Source organism: Camellia sinensis, chromosome 13 (genome assembly GCF_055761805.1).
Source record: "Camellia sinensis isolate YWXY chromosome 13, ASM5576180v1, whole genome shotgun sequence".
NCBI lineage: Eukaryota > Viridiplantae > Streptophyta > Magnoliopsida > Ericales > Theaceae > Camellia > Camellia sinensis.
In genome coordinates this window covers 26,550,072-26,564,475 of record NC_138973.1, presented here as the reverse complement: position 1 = coordinate 26,564,475, position 14,404 = coordinate 26,550,072, and the positions used below count along the sequence as shown (strand labels likewise).

General features: G+C 34.5%; 1 protein-coding gene across 2 annotated transcripts; it reads left to right on the top strand.

Annotated features, from left to right (window-relative positions):
* Positions 1-1,239: 1,239 nt before the first annotated feature.
* Positions 1,240-9,002, top strand: HDA2 (histone deacetylase 2). 2 transcript variants are annotated; one of them, XM_028266230.2, is made up of 13 exons: positions 1,360-2,781; positions 2,872-2,927; positions 4,315-4,432; positions 5,056-5,118; positions 5,439-5,507; positions 5,580-5,746; positions 5,878-5,942; positions 6,019-6,065; positions 6,257-6,301; positions 6,385-6,435; positions 7,150-7,236; positions 8,431-8,518; positions 8,623-9,002. In XM_028266230.2, the coding sequence occupies exons 1-13, from the start codon at positions 2,668-2,670 to the stop codon at positions 8,721-8,723; spliced, it is 1,071 nt and encodes a 356-aa protein (XP_028122031.2). In that variant the 5' UTR covers positions 1,360-2,667; the 3' UTR covers positions 8,724-9,002. The 2 variants fall into 2 exon arrangements, with proteins under 2 accessions (XP_028122032.2, XP_028122031.2); XM_028266231.2 differs by lacking the exon at positions 2,872-2,927 and having other exon boundaries at positions 1,240-2,781.
* The last annotated feature ends 5,402 nt before the right edge of the window (positions 9,003-14,404 follow it).

Below are 14,404 nucleotides of genomic sequence, written 5' to 3'. Positions count from 1 at the left end.
AAGTAGGGTCGCTTCTTTAAGAATTGGGAAGACCGAATTCTTTATAATTACTCACTGAACCAGGCTAGTGTTTTAGGGCCATACCGGACACACCAGTGAGAACAAGAACAATGGTTAGACTAACTCATATGTGAGGTCTATTGTCTCTATTTACATAAACAACAGAACAGTTCAAGACATCACGTTCACTAGTCAGTTAGTAAATCCGATAGACTTTCACTACGAAAGGTTCAAGGCCAACAGCTACCTTTTCTAGTGCAGGGTTAGTCTGTGTGCTCTCTCTTTGAGTCTTTGTTGTAAACGTTGTCCGTTTTCTTTATTCGGTCAATTTTTATTCATGTGAGGGATTGTTGGAAAAAATAATTTTTTGGTGACTTTAATGTGAAATTAAAGTAGGTCTTAATCATTAGTTGATATGGGATTAAATGGGTTTAGATTCTTTGTAGCAAGGTCTTTACACCACAAAAAGAATGACAAAAAATCATTAAGAATTGAATGAGAAATTGCCTTATAAAGTTAGCCTCATAAATGAGGTATTGAGAATTGTGTATAATTACCAATCCTACATTGATTGTAAAGGAAAGTTTTGATGGGTATTTAAACCTCAAGATTATGAGAAGGGCATGAGCCCTTTGGGGAATCTAAATTTTCCAAAAGAAGGGAGGCATGGATGCTTCAAGGATGGGATTGAGCCAAAATATGGTCCAAGTTGATTATGGCAAAATTGCCATGGGCGCGCGCGCGCCGCCGCCCGAACTGGACCGAATCCGTGATCTATGGGCTGTGGATCGTAGATCTTGGATCTTGGGACTTGGGCTTAGGTTTGAGGGAATGGGTTAGGTTTGGGTTGGGCCGGATTAATGGTCCACCAACCTATTTTTTTTGGGCTAGGTCTGTTCCAAGCCCAAGTCTATTGCAGAAATATATATACACATATGTGTATATTGTGTGTAACTCACACTTTGAATTCTCATCAGTTTTGTGCATTACTCCAGCAATTTTGCAGGAGCAATGGCCTGCATTAGTGGCCAGCCATGATGGCTGGAGGCTCTTCCTCTCTCCCTCCATTGTGTATAAGAGGAGACTCATCTCCCTTGGTTTGGTACATAATTTTTTGCCTTCCAATCATATAGTTAGTTTGCTTACTATTACAATATACTATTACAATATTCTTCCTGTGTGAGAGAGAGTGCTGCCCTTGTCAGTTCGCCAAGCTAACAGAAGGTGTTTCTGCATTAGCTCGTCTAAACCATCTTATCTTGGGAGATAGAAGTTAACGTTCCTCTAACATCCACGGTAAGGCGGCTAATCTATTTTAAGGATACTGTCGTATCACACAGAATTTGATTTGATTTTTTATTTTCAATATTTCAATTTAATATGTATTTCTGTTAATTATGTTTCATGTTTCATACTCTAGAATATAAATTTATCAAATACGATTTTATTTGATATTCTATTATTTAATTTAATAAATCATGAATCTATTAATCTTGTTTAATTACACAATTGTACAATAGAAAGCAATTTGAGAAGCTAAATCCGACAATGCTGAAAGCTCGAAGCAGTCAATTCTGGACTCGAAGAGTGAGAACTTAAAATCTAGGAAGAAGGGCTCTAGAATATGGGTTTTCAGCCTCGGTGTTGAAAATGAAACTAGGAAATGCTGTAGTGATGTCCCTGAAGGATGATGAAATTATATGGCAAGCAAGAGTAGTAATGGTGCATTCTGTCAAATAAATCATGAAACAAACCCCAAGGCTCCATAGGAGTTGAGCCTGAGATTTAAAGGAATCATATCCTTAGTTTTCAAGTTGGTCCGAATACACGATTATCAAAAAAAATAAAAAATAAATAAAATTGATGGAATAAGATATAATGTAGTTGAAATTATGGTGAAAATTTTGGTTCTAATTATAAAATTATAGTGCAAAATAGATATAACATGGTTGACATTTTTTTCTTCTCTCTAAGGGGGCAAAAATTATGGTTGACATCTTTGTTCTCAACGCCCCCTAATTATTAGGATTCATTTTAACCGTCTTTAATGATTATATGGGTATATTTAAAATACAAATTAGAAAGATGTTTATTGGCTTTACGTGATTTAGAATTGTTTTGACAACTAATTATTTTAGTTGATTTTTTATTTTATTATAGAAAATATAAAAAAAATAAAGAGAATAGTCGAATTTTTAGTAGTGATTTTTTTTTTCCCCTTTTGACTATTTTTTATACTAAATTAAAAGTTGACACAATCTACAATGTTATTATGAGTGAATTGTAAAACACAAAGAGAGATGAGTATAATTATGTTAAGTTTATGAAATTTATTATATTTTTTTAAAAATTCAAGGGTTATTAATATAATTAGCCCAAAAAATTGTAAATATTACCATTTTACCCTTGTTATTATTAGTATTTTTCATATTCTTAGGTAGAGTTCATAACTTTAAAAGGCCCAAAAGACCCAAAAAAATATTTGGGCCGGGCCTAATATTTTCAACAGTGCTGGGCCCTCTATAAAGGTTCCGAGTTTAAACCACTCACTCAGCCCGAGTCAGCCTCGACCCTCCGCGTTCTCTCTCTCTCCCTCTCTCTCTCTCTCTCTCTCTATCTTTATTTTTATCTTCTACGCCATTAAGCTTTCTCCATCTCTCTCTCTATATGTCGACCATGGCTTCTTCATCCACCGGCGTTTCGTCTTCCACTGACTCGGAAACTCTCCGGCGAAACCGAATTCTGTCGAGCAAGCTCTATTTCGATGTGCCTCTCGCTAAGGTAACCTCCCTCATCACCTCACTAATCTCAATTTGTTATCATCGAAAAACTTGGATTATTCTGATTTGAACTCTGATTCTCTTGTATCAGCTTCCTCTTATCTACTCGCCTTCCTACAATATCCAGTTTCTTGGCATTGAGAAGCTGTAACAAACCTAAAACCCTCTCTCTCTCTCTCTCTCTCTCTCTCTCTCTCATCTGTACAGCTTAGGTTAAGTCAGTAGTGAAAGATGAAATTTGGTAATAATTGTGACAGGTATTTGGATGAAATTGTAATTTATAGCAATTAATAACTAAAAAGGAAATGGTTGAATTGAATAGCAATTTTGAAAATTTTTGGAGTTGATTAAAATATTAAAAACTCTTATGAGCAGAATTTATGCACTTGTTTGGAATTTTGAATATCTTGGTATTTCATACGAACTTCTTGAATAATTTGCTGGGAATCGAAGCGGGGATTTTAAACATGCTGTCGTATTAAAAACATACTATCAGGATTGATAATGAAGCTGTGCTATCACTTAAAACATGTGATGTTGAATTTGAAATGAGTATTGATGCATGGATTACTGTGACTTACTTCTTCTCATTCACTGTGCATGTTTCATCAGTTGCAACACATCAAACGGTTGGTTTTCCAATCCCTTTGCTTTGAAATTTTTGTGCTCTTATGCGAAGAACTAACGATGTGTTTGGTTCATAGATTTGGGTAGGGATTTGAAAATAGAAAGAGAAAGAGAAAAGGTAGATGAAATGTGAAAAAAATATAGAATAATGCTAGAGACCCCCAATATTCTACCAAAGTTTCTACCAAATGTCTCACATGGTTGTGAGACCCACACAATGTGGCTCTTATATGGGTCATATATTCATGTGAGACATTTGGTAAAATTTTTGGAGTCTCTAGCATTTTTGAAACATATAATTATATTTCGCACATATTTTTTCTTTTCCTTTCCAAATCCACGAAGCAAATACAACCTAAAGGTTTTATTAAACTAATGCTATGTTTGGTTGGGAGATTTGAGGAGAGATTTGAAAAGGGAAATGGAAAAGATAGGTGAAATGTGAAAAAATATACCTACATTTCACCTAATTTTACACACCTTTTCCCTTTTCCTTTCCAATTCCTTCTCCCAATCTCTCAACCGAACATAGCCCATGGGATTCACTTCTTCTAACTTGTTTCTGTTGGTGCAAATTTTATTAGTTGCTATGAAATGCCATAACATCAACTCATCTACTCATTGGTTTTGTCATTATTTGTTGAGGAGAGAGAGAGAGAGAGAGAGAGAGAGAGAGAGAGAGAGAGAGAGAGAGAGAGGATATTTTTTTGTCATTATTATTACTTCCAAAATTTATATTCTTATGGGGGAATTTTTTCCCTAAATTTACATTATTTTATGATCAATCTCATGTTTCTCATTTCACTAACATAATCATTGGTGGCGGTGCCATTGCAGTTGGGATCTCAATTGTGAGTTGGCTATTGATCTTAATGTTTACTTCAGTGTTATATTTTAATTAATGTAGGCATCCATTTGATTCTTCTAAATGGGGTCGCATCTGCCGGTTCCTCATCGTGGATGGTGTTCTGGACAAAAATCGTATAGTTGAGCCTCCAGAAGCTACAAAGGATGATCTCTTAGTGGTAGCTACTGCATTTCTTTTTTTTTCTTCTTTTCTTTTTTGTGACAAATAATGGCCACAGCATTTCTTTAGAACCCTTGCGCATTTATTTTTTTGGTATTTGCCCCATGTAGTACTTGAAGGATGCTACAATCTCAAATTTGATTTTTATGTGTTCAATATTATATGTTTATTTTAATCACCATACCATCTCTGTGTGTGTATTACACACTGAGCAAACATGGTGGAGTTAAATAGAAAGCAGACTCTCAAAGCGTATGCATTGCCGACATTAATTGCTCTAGAAGTCTTTTATTACATTTCTGTTGTAGTGCAATTTAGAAAGTTGCTTCATGTCTTTTATTACATTTATGTTGCAAACTGGCAATGTTAAGGTTCGCTGCACCTACATCCTGCGGTTTATGATACACATCTATATGTTGCCTTGCATGAAAAATTAGTAGTTCTGTTTTCACTTGATGCTTGTGTTCCCTCCCTCCCTCCCTCCCTCCCTCCCTCCCTCCCTCCTTTTCTTCTTAATTTCTTGAAAAGGAAGAATTGGGGAGACAATGTGTTCATAGTTCTTGATGTTAGCCAGACAACTAAGTTTATCTTTATGCCTAACAATTTTGATACTTGTGACAGGTGCATTCGGAATCATACTTGAATAGTCTAAAAAGCAGTGTCAATGTCTCCATTATAGTTGAGGTAGAGTTTCGACTACTATCCTCTATAAATCTTGTATGTAATGATCATGTACTTCTTGTGAATTTTTACCTAATCTCACCTGCTTTTGCTGAATATACTGTTTTATTTATTTGTCAAGAATGTTATAAATGCTTGCTGGAGCTCTTAGTTCCAGGGCATATGTGAATGTTTGTTAACTTAAACAAACTCATTTTAAGCAGGTTCATGATATACATTTATGATAGTCCGGGAAACAATAAAGTAGCAAGTAATGAGCTGATGGTAGTGTACTGTTCATGCTTCTAAAGATTATTGACCACCCAATTTGATATGATGTTTAGGTCCCTCCTGTTGCACTATTGCCCAATTTTCTTGTGCAGCAGAAAGTTCTCCACCCCTTCCGCAAGCAGGTGAAAATTTTATTTCCATGATCTGTCTTTTTACTTTAGGGTTTGAATAACACTGACCACATTTTACCTTAGGTTGGAGGAAGCATATTGGCAGCAAAGCTTGCAAAAGAGAGAGGTTGGGCTATCAATGTTGGTGGTGGGTTCCATCACTGTTCGGGAGATAAGGGAGGGGGATTCTGTGTTTATGCAGACATATCTCTCTGTATTCAGTATGCATTTACCCGGTTAAATATTTCAAGGTACTGACACTTGTAGCTAATATTAAAATGTTAACGATTGTGCATTTATAACCTGGGAAATTGATATCTCAATCAGATCCATCAATTTTAAGCACCACTTTTTGTCCTCATTAACTGCAAACCATTTACAGGGTGATGATAATTGATCTTGATGCGCATCAAGGAAATGGCCATGAAAAAGATTTTTCTCGTGACAGTACGGTTTCTGACCTGTCATCATGGCAGTCTTATGTTATTTCATATGTTAATTGATTGCCTGTGGATACTGACAGGAAGAGTTTACATTCTGGATATTTACAATCCTGGAATTTATCCATTAGTAAGTTGTCTCCTTTTGAATCACAGAGTTTTCAACTTCAAGTGACCATCTGTGTGTGTGTGTGTCTTTTCTGTCCGTAATATGTGATTTGTTTATTCAGACAGTGGAACAGCCTCAAAATCTTAGTCTTAATAGGTATCAATTTCCTTATTGCTCTTGCTCATCTCATTTATTGCACTTCTTTTATATAGGATTATGAAGCAAGAAGATACATTAGTCAGAAGGTTGAAGTAGTGGTGAGCCATGTCATCTAAACTTAGATTCTCGTTATTTTTGTTCTTTACCTACCATGTTATGCTAATTGCATTATGTTCAACAGAGTGGGACTGAAACGGAAGAATACTTGACAAAATTAGATGAAGCACTCAAGGTATTCATTGATGACCATATGCCAGCCACTGAACCTTTTGCCTTTTCTGTTTCATTGATGCAACTATGTTGGAAATCGATTGAGGATGGGATAAAAAGAAATGAAATTTTTTGGACAAGGCTGGTGATTTTTGATTGATTGTATTGTTGCATCTGCAATTTTCTGTCCAACATTTTGGTATCAGTTGATTAGCTTATTCAACCAAACATGAAAAAGAAGTAGAAGAGCAAAAATTACATGCACAATGCACATATGTTTTTTTTTTTTTCGGGCACAGGTTTTACGACATTTTGGTGTAGGTTGATTAGCTTATCACAGCCACATATGAAAAAGAAAAGAAAAATAGGAAGAAAAAGTAGAAGAGCAAAACGATGTAAGTGCACTTTTATGCATAAGTGCACTTATTTGGGTCACATCATTCAAATCTCCTCTCTACTTTTCTACACATCTTTTTTATAAAAAGTCAAAAAGTGTAGTTATTTAGAACATCCCAAACAAACCGTAACATGCACATCTGATTTGTCCTTTGGGTTGTTGACATGTTATGTGATGAATATTGACAACTGTAACTTACCATTACTCGTACTGAAGTTTTTGTCAATATTCATAGTAAGGATGTTAAAAGCTCATGATTAGGAATATTTCGTCAATTATACTCATTTCTGTTGAAAGCATTTGTTGAGTAGAGGGACATTGAGAATGTTTGAATTTTAGGTTGCTGGCCGTATGTTTGATCCTGAGTTGGTGGTGTACAATGCTGGCACTGATATTCTAGATGGAGATCCATTGGGCAGGTTGAAGGTAATTTCTAATATAATGCCCCTGCAATTTTTTATTTTTTTATTTTTGTGCCTTATGTTTTTTTAATAGACCATACAGGAGAACATGTCATTGTTTGTGCTAATACTTTGTATGCAACAAGTATGATCTTAGAATTTGCAATGGCATGTGCATTTGTAACTAAAGAGTCGTTGCTTGTTGAAATACAAATGAATGGAAAGTACAGCATTGCAATTATTGTAACATTTTGTTAGGAGAGTGATTGATCATACTGTATAGGCTTGCACACACAGATGCATCTATCAAGTAATGGAAGAGGAAGAAAAGAGGAAATAGGTCCCAAGATGGCTAGAACAAAGTGTGAGAATTTGAAAGGTGGAAATGTGTACTGTTTACATTTGTAAGAATTTAAGAGGGAAGTGACCAGGAGGAGGATTCTGGTTGCCTCCGGGTGCATTCCATTGATTATGATTGATGTAGCCAATCATGGCAATGCTGAAACTCTGAATAATTTATCACTGGAGCCCTAAGTGGATAGTTGGGTACTAGTTTTGGTGGCTTCTAGTCATTGCACTTTTTAATTTTAGTTGCTTGAGCTGTATATTATGAGAGTTCAGTTGGATACTGTTGCATTTTCTTTTGCCCAAACCAACCCTTATTGCACTTTTGAATTTCACACATCTCTTGAATTGAGTAAAAATCCCGAGTTCCTATGTGATTTTGAGGTTTCACAAAGTTTAAATTGGGGTTATCATGGAAAGGTTCACTTGGTGAGCAAAATGCAAGGAAAAATCTACTTTTTCCATGCTCTCTCTACTCTCTTCTTCTGATGAGCGAAAATTAGTAGTTTGAACCTTCATAGACCTGCACTACTGGTGGAAGCAATAGCAACTGAGTTACTTGCAAAGTTCATATTTTGTTCCTCTTCTCTATGATCACTACAGTATCATCACTGCACCACCAAATTCGGATGGATTGGTGTGGCTCCTCTGTGCCTAGGACATCAGAGTATTCTTTCTCCTTGCCTCTTTTTAAGGTCTTCTGGCTTCATGGAAATTTGTATGCTTAACATGGTTGACCAGAGAACAAGATCTATCAAACCCGACTGTCTTAATATAAATCCAGGAACTTATAACCAAAGATGGAGTTTTTTTTTGCTCTAGGTGACGTTATATTGTAATTGAGTCTTTACTGTGTTTATACATGTCTGCGCAGATCAGTCCTGATGGGATAACTGCTAGAGATGAGAAGGTTTTCAGATTTGCCCATGAGAGGAACATACCTCTTCTCATGCTCACTTCAGGTTCTGGAACTTCCAACTTTATAAATTACCTCTGCAAAATTCAATCTTCATTCTGTATCATTCTTTGAAACTCACAAGCAAAACCTGACATTTCTACATTTCAGGTGGTTATATGAAATCCAGTGCTAGAATAATAGCAGATTCCATAGTAAACCTTTCAAAGAAAGGCTTGATAGACACCTTGGGTTCCACAGGAAAAGTTTAAACTGCTACGTGATTTGTTATCATTACGCTAGTGTTGTGAAAAACTTGAATTATTAGTTGATGATTGTACATAATGTTGATGTACTGGTGTGCAAGAAATGAGGTTTGTATATCCAAATGATCAATACAATATATATATATATATATATTAGCATGTATATACTAGTTGATAGGTTTTGCAGCAAAGCTTTCACTGAAATGTAATTTTATAAAATGTGTTACTCTCCTCGGGAGCAGAACTAGTGGTGTTCTACCTAGTAAAAGCACTTCTATTTTTCTATTTTTCTTTTTTTTGCATTAATTATTAATTTTGGAAAGTTCTAACATCACATTCACCTGTGACAGTGACATTTTTGTAATTAGAAATCATTTGGGTGTTTTATTTAAAAGTAAAAAAAGTCACTTCATTTTGTGAAAAAAATCAGCATTTTTTTGTGTGCTTGTATAAAGCATTATTTTAAGCAGAACTGTTGGTCTTACTTGCACTCGTTACAGCCTTTTCATTAACAATTTTACCATAAAGTTTGCGTGATTGTTCATATTAGCTCTCTCTTTGACATGATTATGATTTTTTTTTATTTTTTATTTTTCAAAGACCTTAACTCATGATTAGAAATTAGGTTTTGAAAAATGCACTCTCATTTTTGAGTGAGTCCTACACATAAATCAATGGTTAAGATTCAAAGAGGGTTGTAGGGGTCTCAATCATTGTTGAAATGTAATCGAATATCTTGTTTTTTTTCTTCTAATGTTTGGATTGAGATGTATAAAATTATGATCAGGTCAAAGAGCTCTTTGCTTACTACCCCCAAAGAATAGAAATTGTTATGGTCATCTCACTTATTTTAAAAATGTCCAATTATTTTTTAGCTCACGTGATTTGCTTAAAATGGCGTACACTCTTTAATTTTAAAAACTAACACATATCTATGGTTTAGTCTATTGTGCAAAGCAAATGTTCAACCTTTTCATATAAGATAATAGATAGTGTAAAAAACACTCCAATGCTAATAACCATTGTCTAATGAAATTTATTATAAAAAAAAAAAAACTTGCACAAAGTATATTATGCATTTTGTGACCACTTTACTCAATGTGTATTCTAGCAAAACTTTATGTTCTTCAAATTTATTTGTCTAGTCTTCAAAACTCTCAAAATGTAGGTAGCAAGAGAAAATAAGATAAAATGCCTATAGTGTAGTTTTATCTAGTTGAAATTCAATTTGGTGATGAGATTTTGTCAAATGCTTAAAATGCCTCTCAAGTTGGAGATGGTCTAAAAAATGATTGTTTTGGCTAGACGAGAACTATGTCTATCCATATTTAAGACATAAAAAGAATCATATTACTCTTGATATGTTACTGTAATAATCAATTAGTGATATTAGAGACAATATAATTCACTCCATTTTTCATGCCTCATTCACAAACATTATGTTGGACTCAATGTATACAAGTCGAGTATGAAAATTGGAGTGAAATATGTAATCACTCTAGAGTTATTTGTTTTAAATTGGAGTAGGCAATGTTGTCTTCTTACATTTTTATGTTAGTGTCATTCATGTTCACACCCTAGACGACAGGTTAAGTGTCATTTTCTAAAGATTAGAGGTGTATGTGATTTTAAGCAAACCGCAAGGGTTAAAGAGTAATTAACCCAAAAAACATTTAGAAATGGGCAGAACGCATAAACACAAATGGCACATACTGTATAGGAGTCAACTGGAGCTGGTGGAGATAGTGTTTATATTCGACTCGTTTTGAATTTGACCATAAAACCATCTTTATAATGCTCAACCAGATAGAAGCTGCCTATCTAGGGAAGGTGTGGGAAATAAAAAAGGTCGTTCACATTTTTAATAGTTATTAAAAGGGTTGTAACTTACTAAGATTTTAAAAACAAAATGAAGAGATTGATTTGGTGGAAGAATTATTTTCTTATTAAATGTGATGTTTGAATTTGAGTTTCACCTATTCTCTATTGTTATCCATTTTAAAAAAAAATTAAACTAATAATAAATAAGATAACAAAAAAAATAATGTTAAGATAATCATATCTTTTTATTATATTAAATATAATGTAAAATAAAATAAAAATAAATGATCATTTTAATCTTATTTAAGAGAAAATCAAATTAAAAGTTGTGCATTTAAAATTGCATATAATAATAATAATAAGCAATTTGATATCACTTGCATTAAAGTCTTTTTTAATAATGAAGCATGGCGGAAACAAAGCAAGTAAGTAGAGAAATTCATCATAAAATACTTTTTTGGCCGCTTGAAATATCTAAAGAACATTTCTAATATTTTTATCAAATTATTGGTATAAGAGAGATTCAATTCATTCGTTAAATTTATATCAAATTTATTTTTTATAAAATAATTCATCAATAAGAGGTGAATCAAAATTTTCATTAAAATTTTAATTTTAATTTTTTACCTAAGTTTAATAGGGATAATTGGTCTAGGGTCCCTCTCCCACTTTTCGTAATGGAAGAGATCTACAAAATTATTTTTTGATGTCTAAGGTCCCTAAGCATATATCAGAGAAATTTGACTCTTTGTCTCTACTCTTCTCTCTCTCTCTCTATCTCTCTCTCTTCTCCTCTCACCCACTGTCTTCCAAACCCAAGGCAACCAGCAAACAACAATTATTTGTGCAATTAATTATCAATCTCGAGGAGATCGAGATCAATCTGGTTTGGTGGAGCTATTTGTTTTGAGTCTGATAGTGGTAGTGGTATGTAGATCGAAAAATGAAGGTGATAGAGAAGATCAGAGAGGCAGAAGGAGGAGATAGAGTAGTGTTCTCGTTCGAGTTCTTTCATCCGAAGACCGAAGATGGAGTGGACAATCTGTTCGAGAGGATGGAGAGAATGGTGATTCATAACCCATCATTCTGCGACATCACATGGGGAGCTGGTGGATCCACTGCAGATCTCACTCTCGAGATATCCAACAGAATGCAGAACATGGTGTGTGTGGAGACCATGATGCATCTCACCTGTACCAATATGCCTTTGTTCTGTGGAGAGAATGCAAACTCGTGTCCTGTGGGAGTGCCCCGATTGCTTCGTCATCGCCGATCCTAATCTCATTGACAAGCCGGACGTTGGATTTGAATCTCTGGGGATTTGATCGCGACGATTGAATTTCTCAAATTTCTCTGTATTCAACCCAAAGAAACTTGAATTTTCTCTGGATTCAACCCAGAGAAAATTCAAATTTCTCTAAGTTCTCTAGAGGCCCAAAGCTTGAGAGTTTGGTTTGATGAACGAGGCAAAAATATTGCTTCTCAATCCATCTCTAGAGACATGCCTGGAGGACCAAAGAATGAGATTTGTAAAACTGTGTCTCAGATCAAGGACGAAGGCTTGGGAAGAACAGATAAGCCAGACTGGGTTACAGTGAAGGCATCCATATCATTCATCAAGACAGATACGTTCTGCTACACAGCTTGCCCACTGATGATTGGAGATAGACAGTGTAATAAAAAAGTAACAAGGTCAGGAAATTGAAGATGACAATGTGACCGGTGCAATTAGGAATTCGAGGAATAGATACACAAATTTTCTCACCATAATTTTCTCAGAATTTCTTTAGTACTCAGAGAAATTTTAATTTTCTCTGGTTTGAATCCAGAGAATTTCTCTAGAGAGAAATTCAATTTTCTCTGGAGAGAATTTCTTTAGGACTGAAATTTCTATGGATTGATGTTGAGGGACTTTAGACATTATGAAAATATTTGATATCCTTTATATTATAAAATCATAATATCAGGGACCTTAAAAAAAATACCCCAGTTTAATAAAATTATTAAAAGATAACATTTGGAGATTAATTTTCACTTAAATAATAAATAAAAAAAAATCATCTTCAAAGTTAACTATATCAAATCAAATTTTTTTATCTAATGGCTAAGTTTGGAAACCTCCACTATTAATTAAAAAGTCAAGAAGTTATAAAAAACCTCAAAGAATTACATTTAAAAGTAAAAAATTATCTTTCTTTTCTATTTTTACACGTTTTTCCTTTATAAAAAATTTAAAATTATCCAAAATTTTAATTTACTTACCTTTTTTTTCAGAGAAAAGTTTACCAAAATAGCTTATTACCAAAATAATCATAGTTGACTAAATTTAATGAAATAAAGAATTGAGGAATGTTATTGATTGGTTCAAGACAGCATCACATGACGTTTTATATGTATTGTGATTACAGCAATGATAGGGACCCCTTTTGTGGAGGACCCCCACAACCCCCTTTGTGATCCACACCATTCATGATGTGGACCCCACACATGCATGAGTGGACCCCACACATCATGAATGATGTAGATTAATAAGGGGGTTGTGGGGGTCCTCTACAAAAAGGGGTCTAACTCATTTTTCTTGTGATTAATAGAGAAAATAAGATTTATAATAAATAATTAAAGAATATGAAAAGACATAAAATTTATGATTTTCAGAACTAATTAATAATTTTTGAAATATTAATTAATCAGTAAATAAATAATAATAATAATAACAAAAATATATATATATATATATATAAATTGGTATCTGCTGATCATGTGAATGACGAATCCGGATCCTCCGTCGCACTCTCCTGTAGCGCATCTCTGTCGCCCTCCAAAACGACGTCGTTTTGGAGGTTTTTTTTTTTTTTTTTTTCTTTTCTTCTTCTCCTTCTTCCTTCGAACTGGAGATTAAGTTTTTTCTATTGTGGAGGTGCCATATCTCTCTTCCTTGTGCGAAGAAACCCTATATTGAAATCATGATTCAGTAAATTGCAGGTTAAGGTAGCTTATTTATCCAAAAATAAATAAAAAATACTACATTCTAGCTAGCTTACAAGAAAAAGAAAATACTGAAAAAAAAAAAAAAAAAAATTGCAAGTTGCAGCAAAACCCAAGAAACAGAAGTGAAAAAATTAAACCAGCATAGTTATACCCATTGTGATATAAATATATATATATATATATATAGTGGTAGCTCAGATTTTTGCCATAGAAAAATATTGGGATTTACATCTTTCAGCCATTACCAGTTCAAAACCTTCAAGTATAGGATTACATTCAACATCTTCATCCTTTCCTCGTCTTCATTCGTTAGTTTCCAAACCCAAATCCAGATTCGAGTAAGAGCAAGAATAAAGAGTGTAGTGAAGAGAATGAACAGTGTGATTGTCACAGAGCAAAGAAATCAAAAGAAGAAATCAGATTTTGCCAATCAAAATCAGATTTGGGTTGTTTTCTTGAGCCAAAACCCGAAGAGCAGCTGGAAAAATGAACGAGTGTTAAGAGTGTTAGAGAAGTAGCCCATTTCTTGAGTCAAAATCAGATTTCTTGGGTCTCAGATTTGTGAATGAAGTGTTAGAGAGAGCACCCCCATGCCCGTCCAACCCATGAAATCCATCGCCGCCGTCGCCATCTCCGAATCCCCTCACCTCACTATCCCCCAAATCGCCTCCGCCGGAATCTCCACCGCCTCCCTGCTCCTCCTCCTCGGCGCCACCGGCCTCAACAACCGAAACCCATCAACAGAAAGAGAGAGAGAAAGAAAGAAAGAAGAAGAAGAAGAAAAGAAAAGAGAAAAAAAAAAAAAAAAAACCTCCAAAACGACGTCGTTTTGGAGGGTGACAGGAGTACGCTACAGGAGAGTGCGACGGAAGATCCGG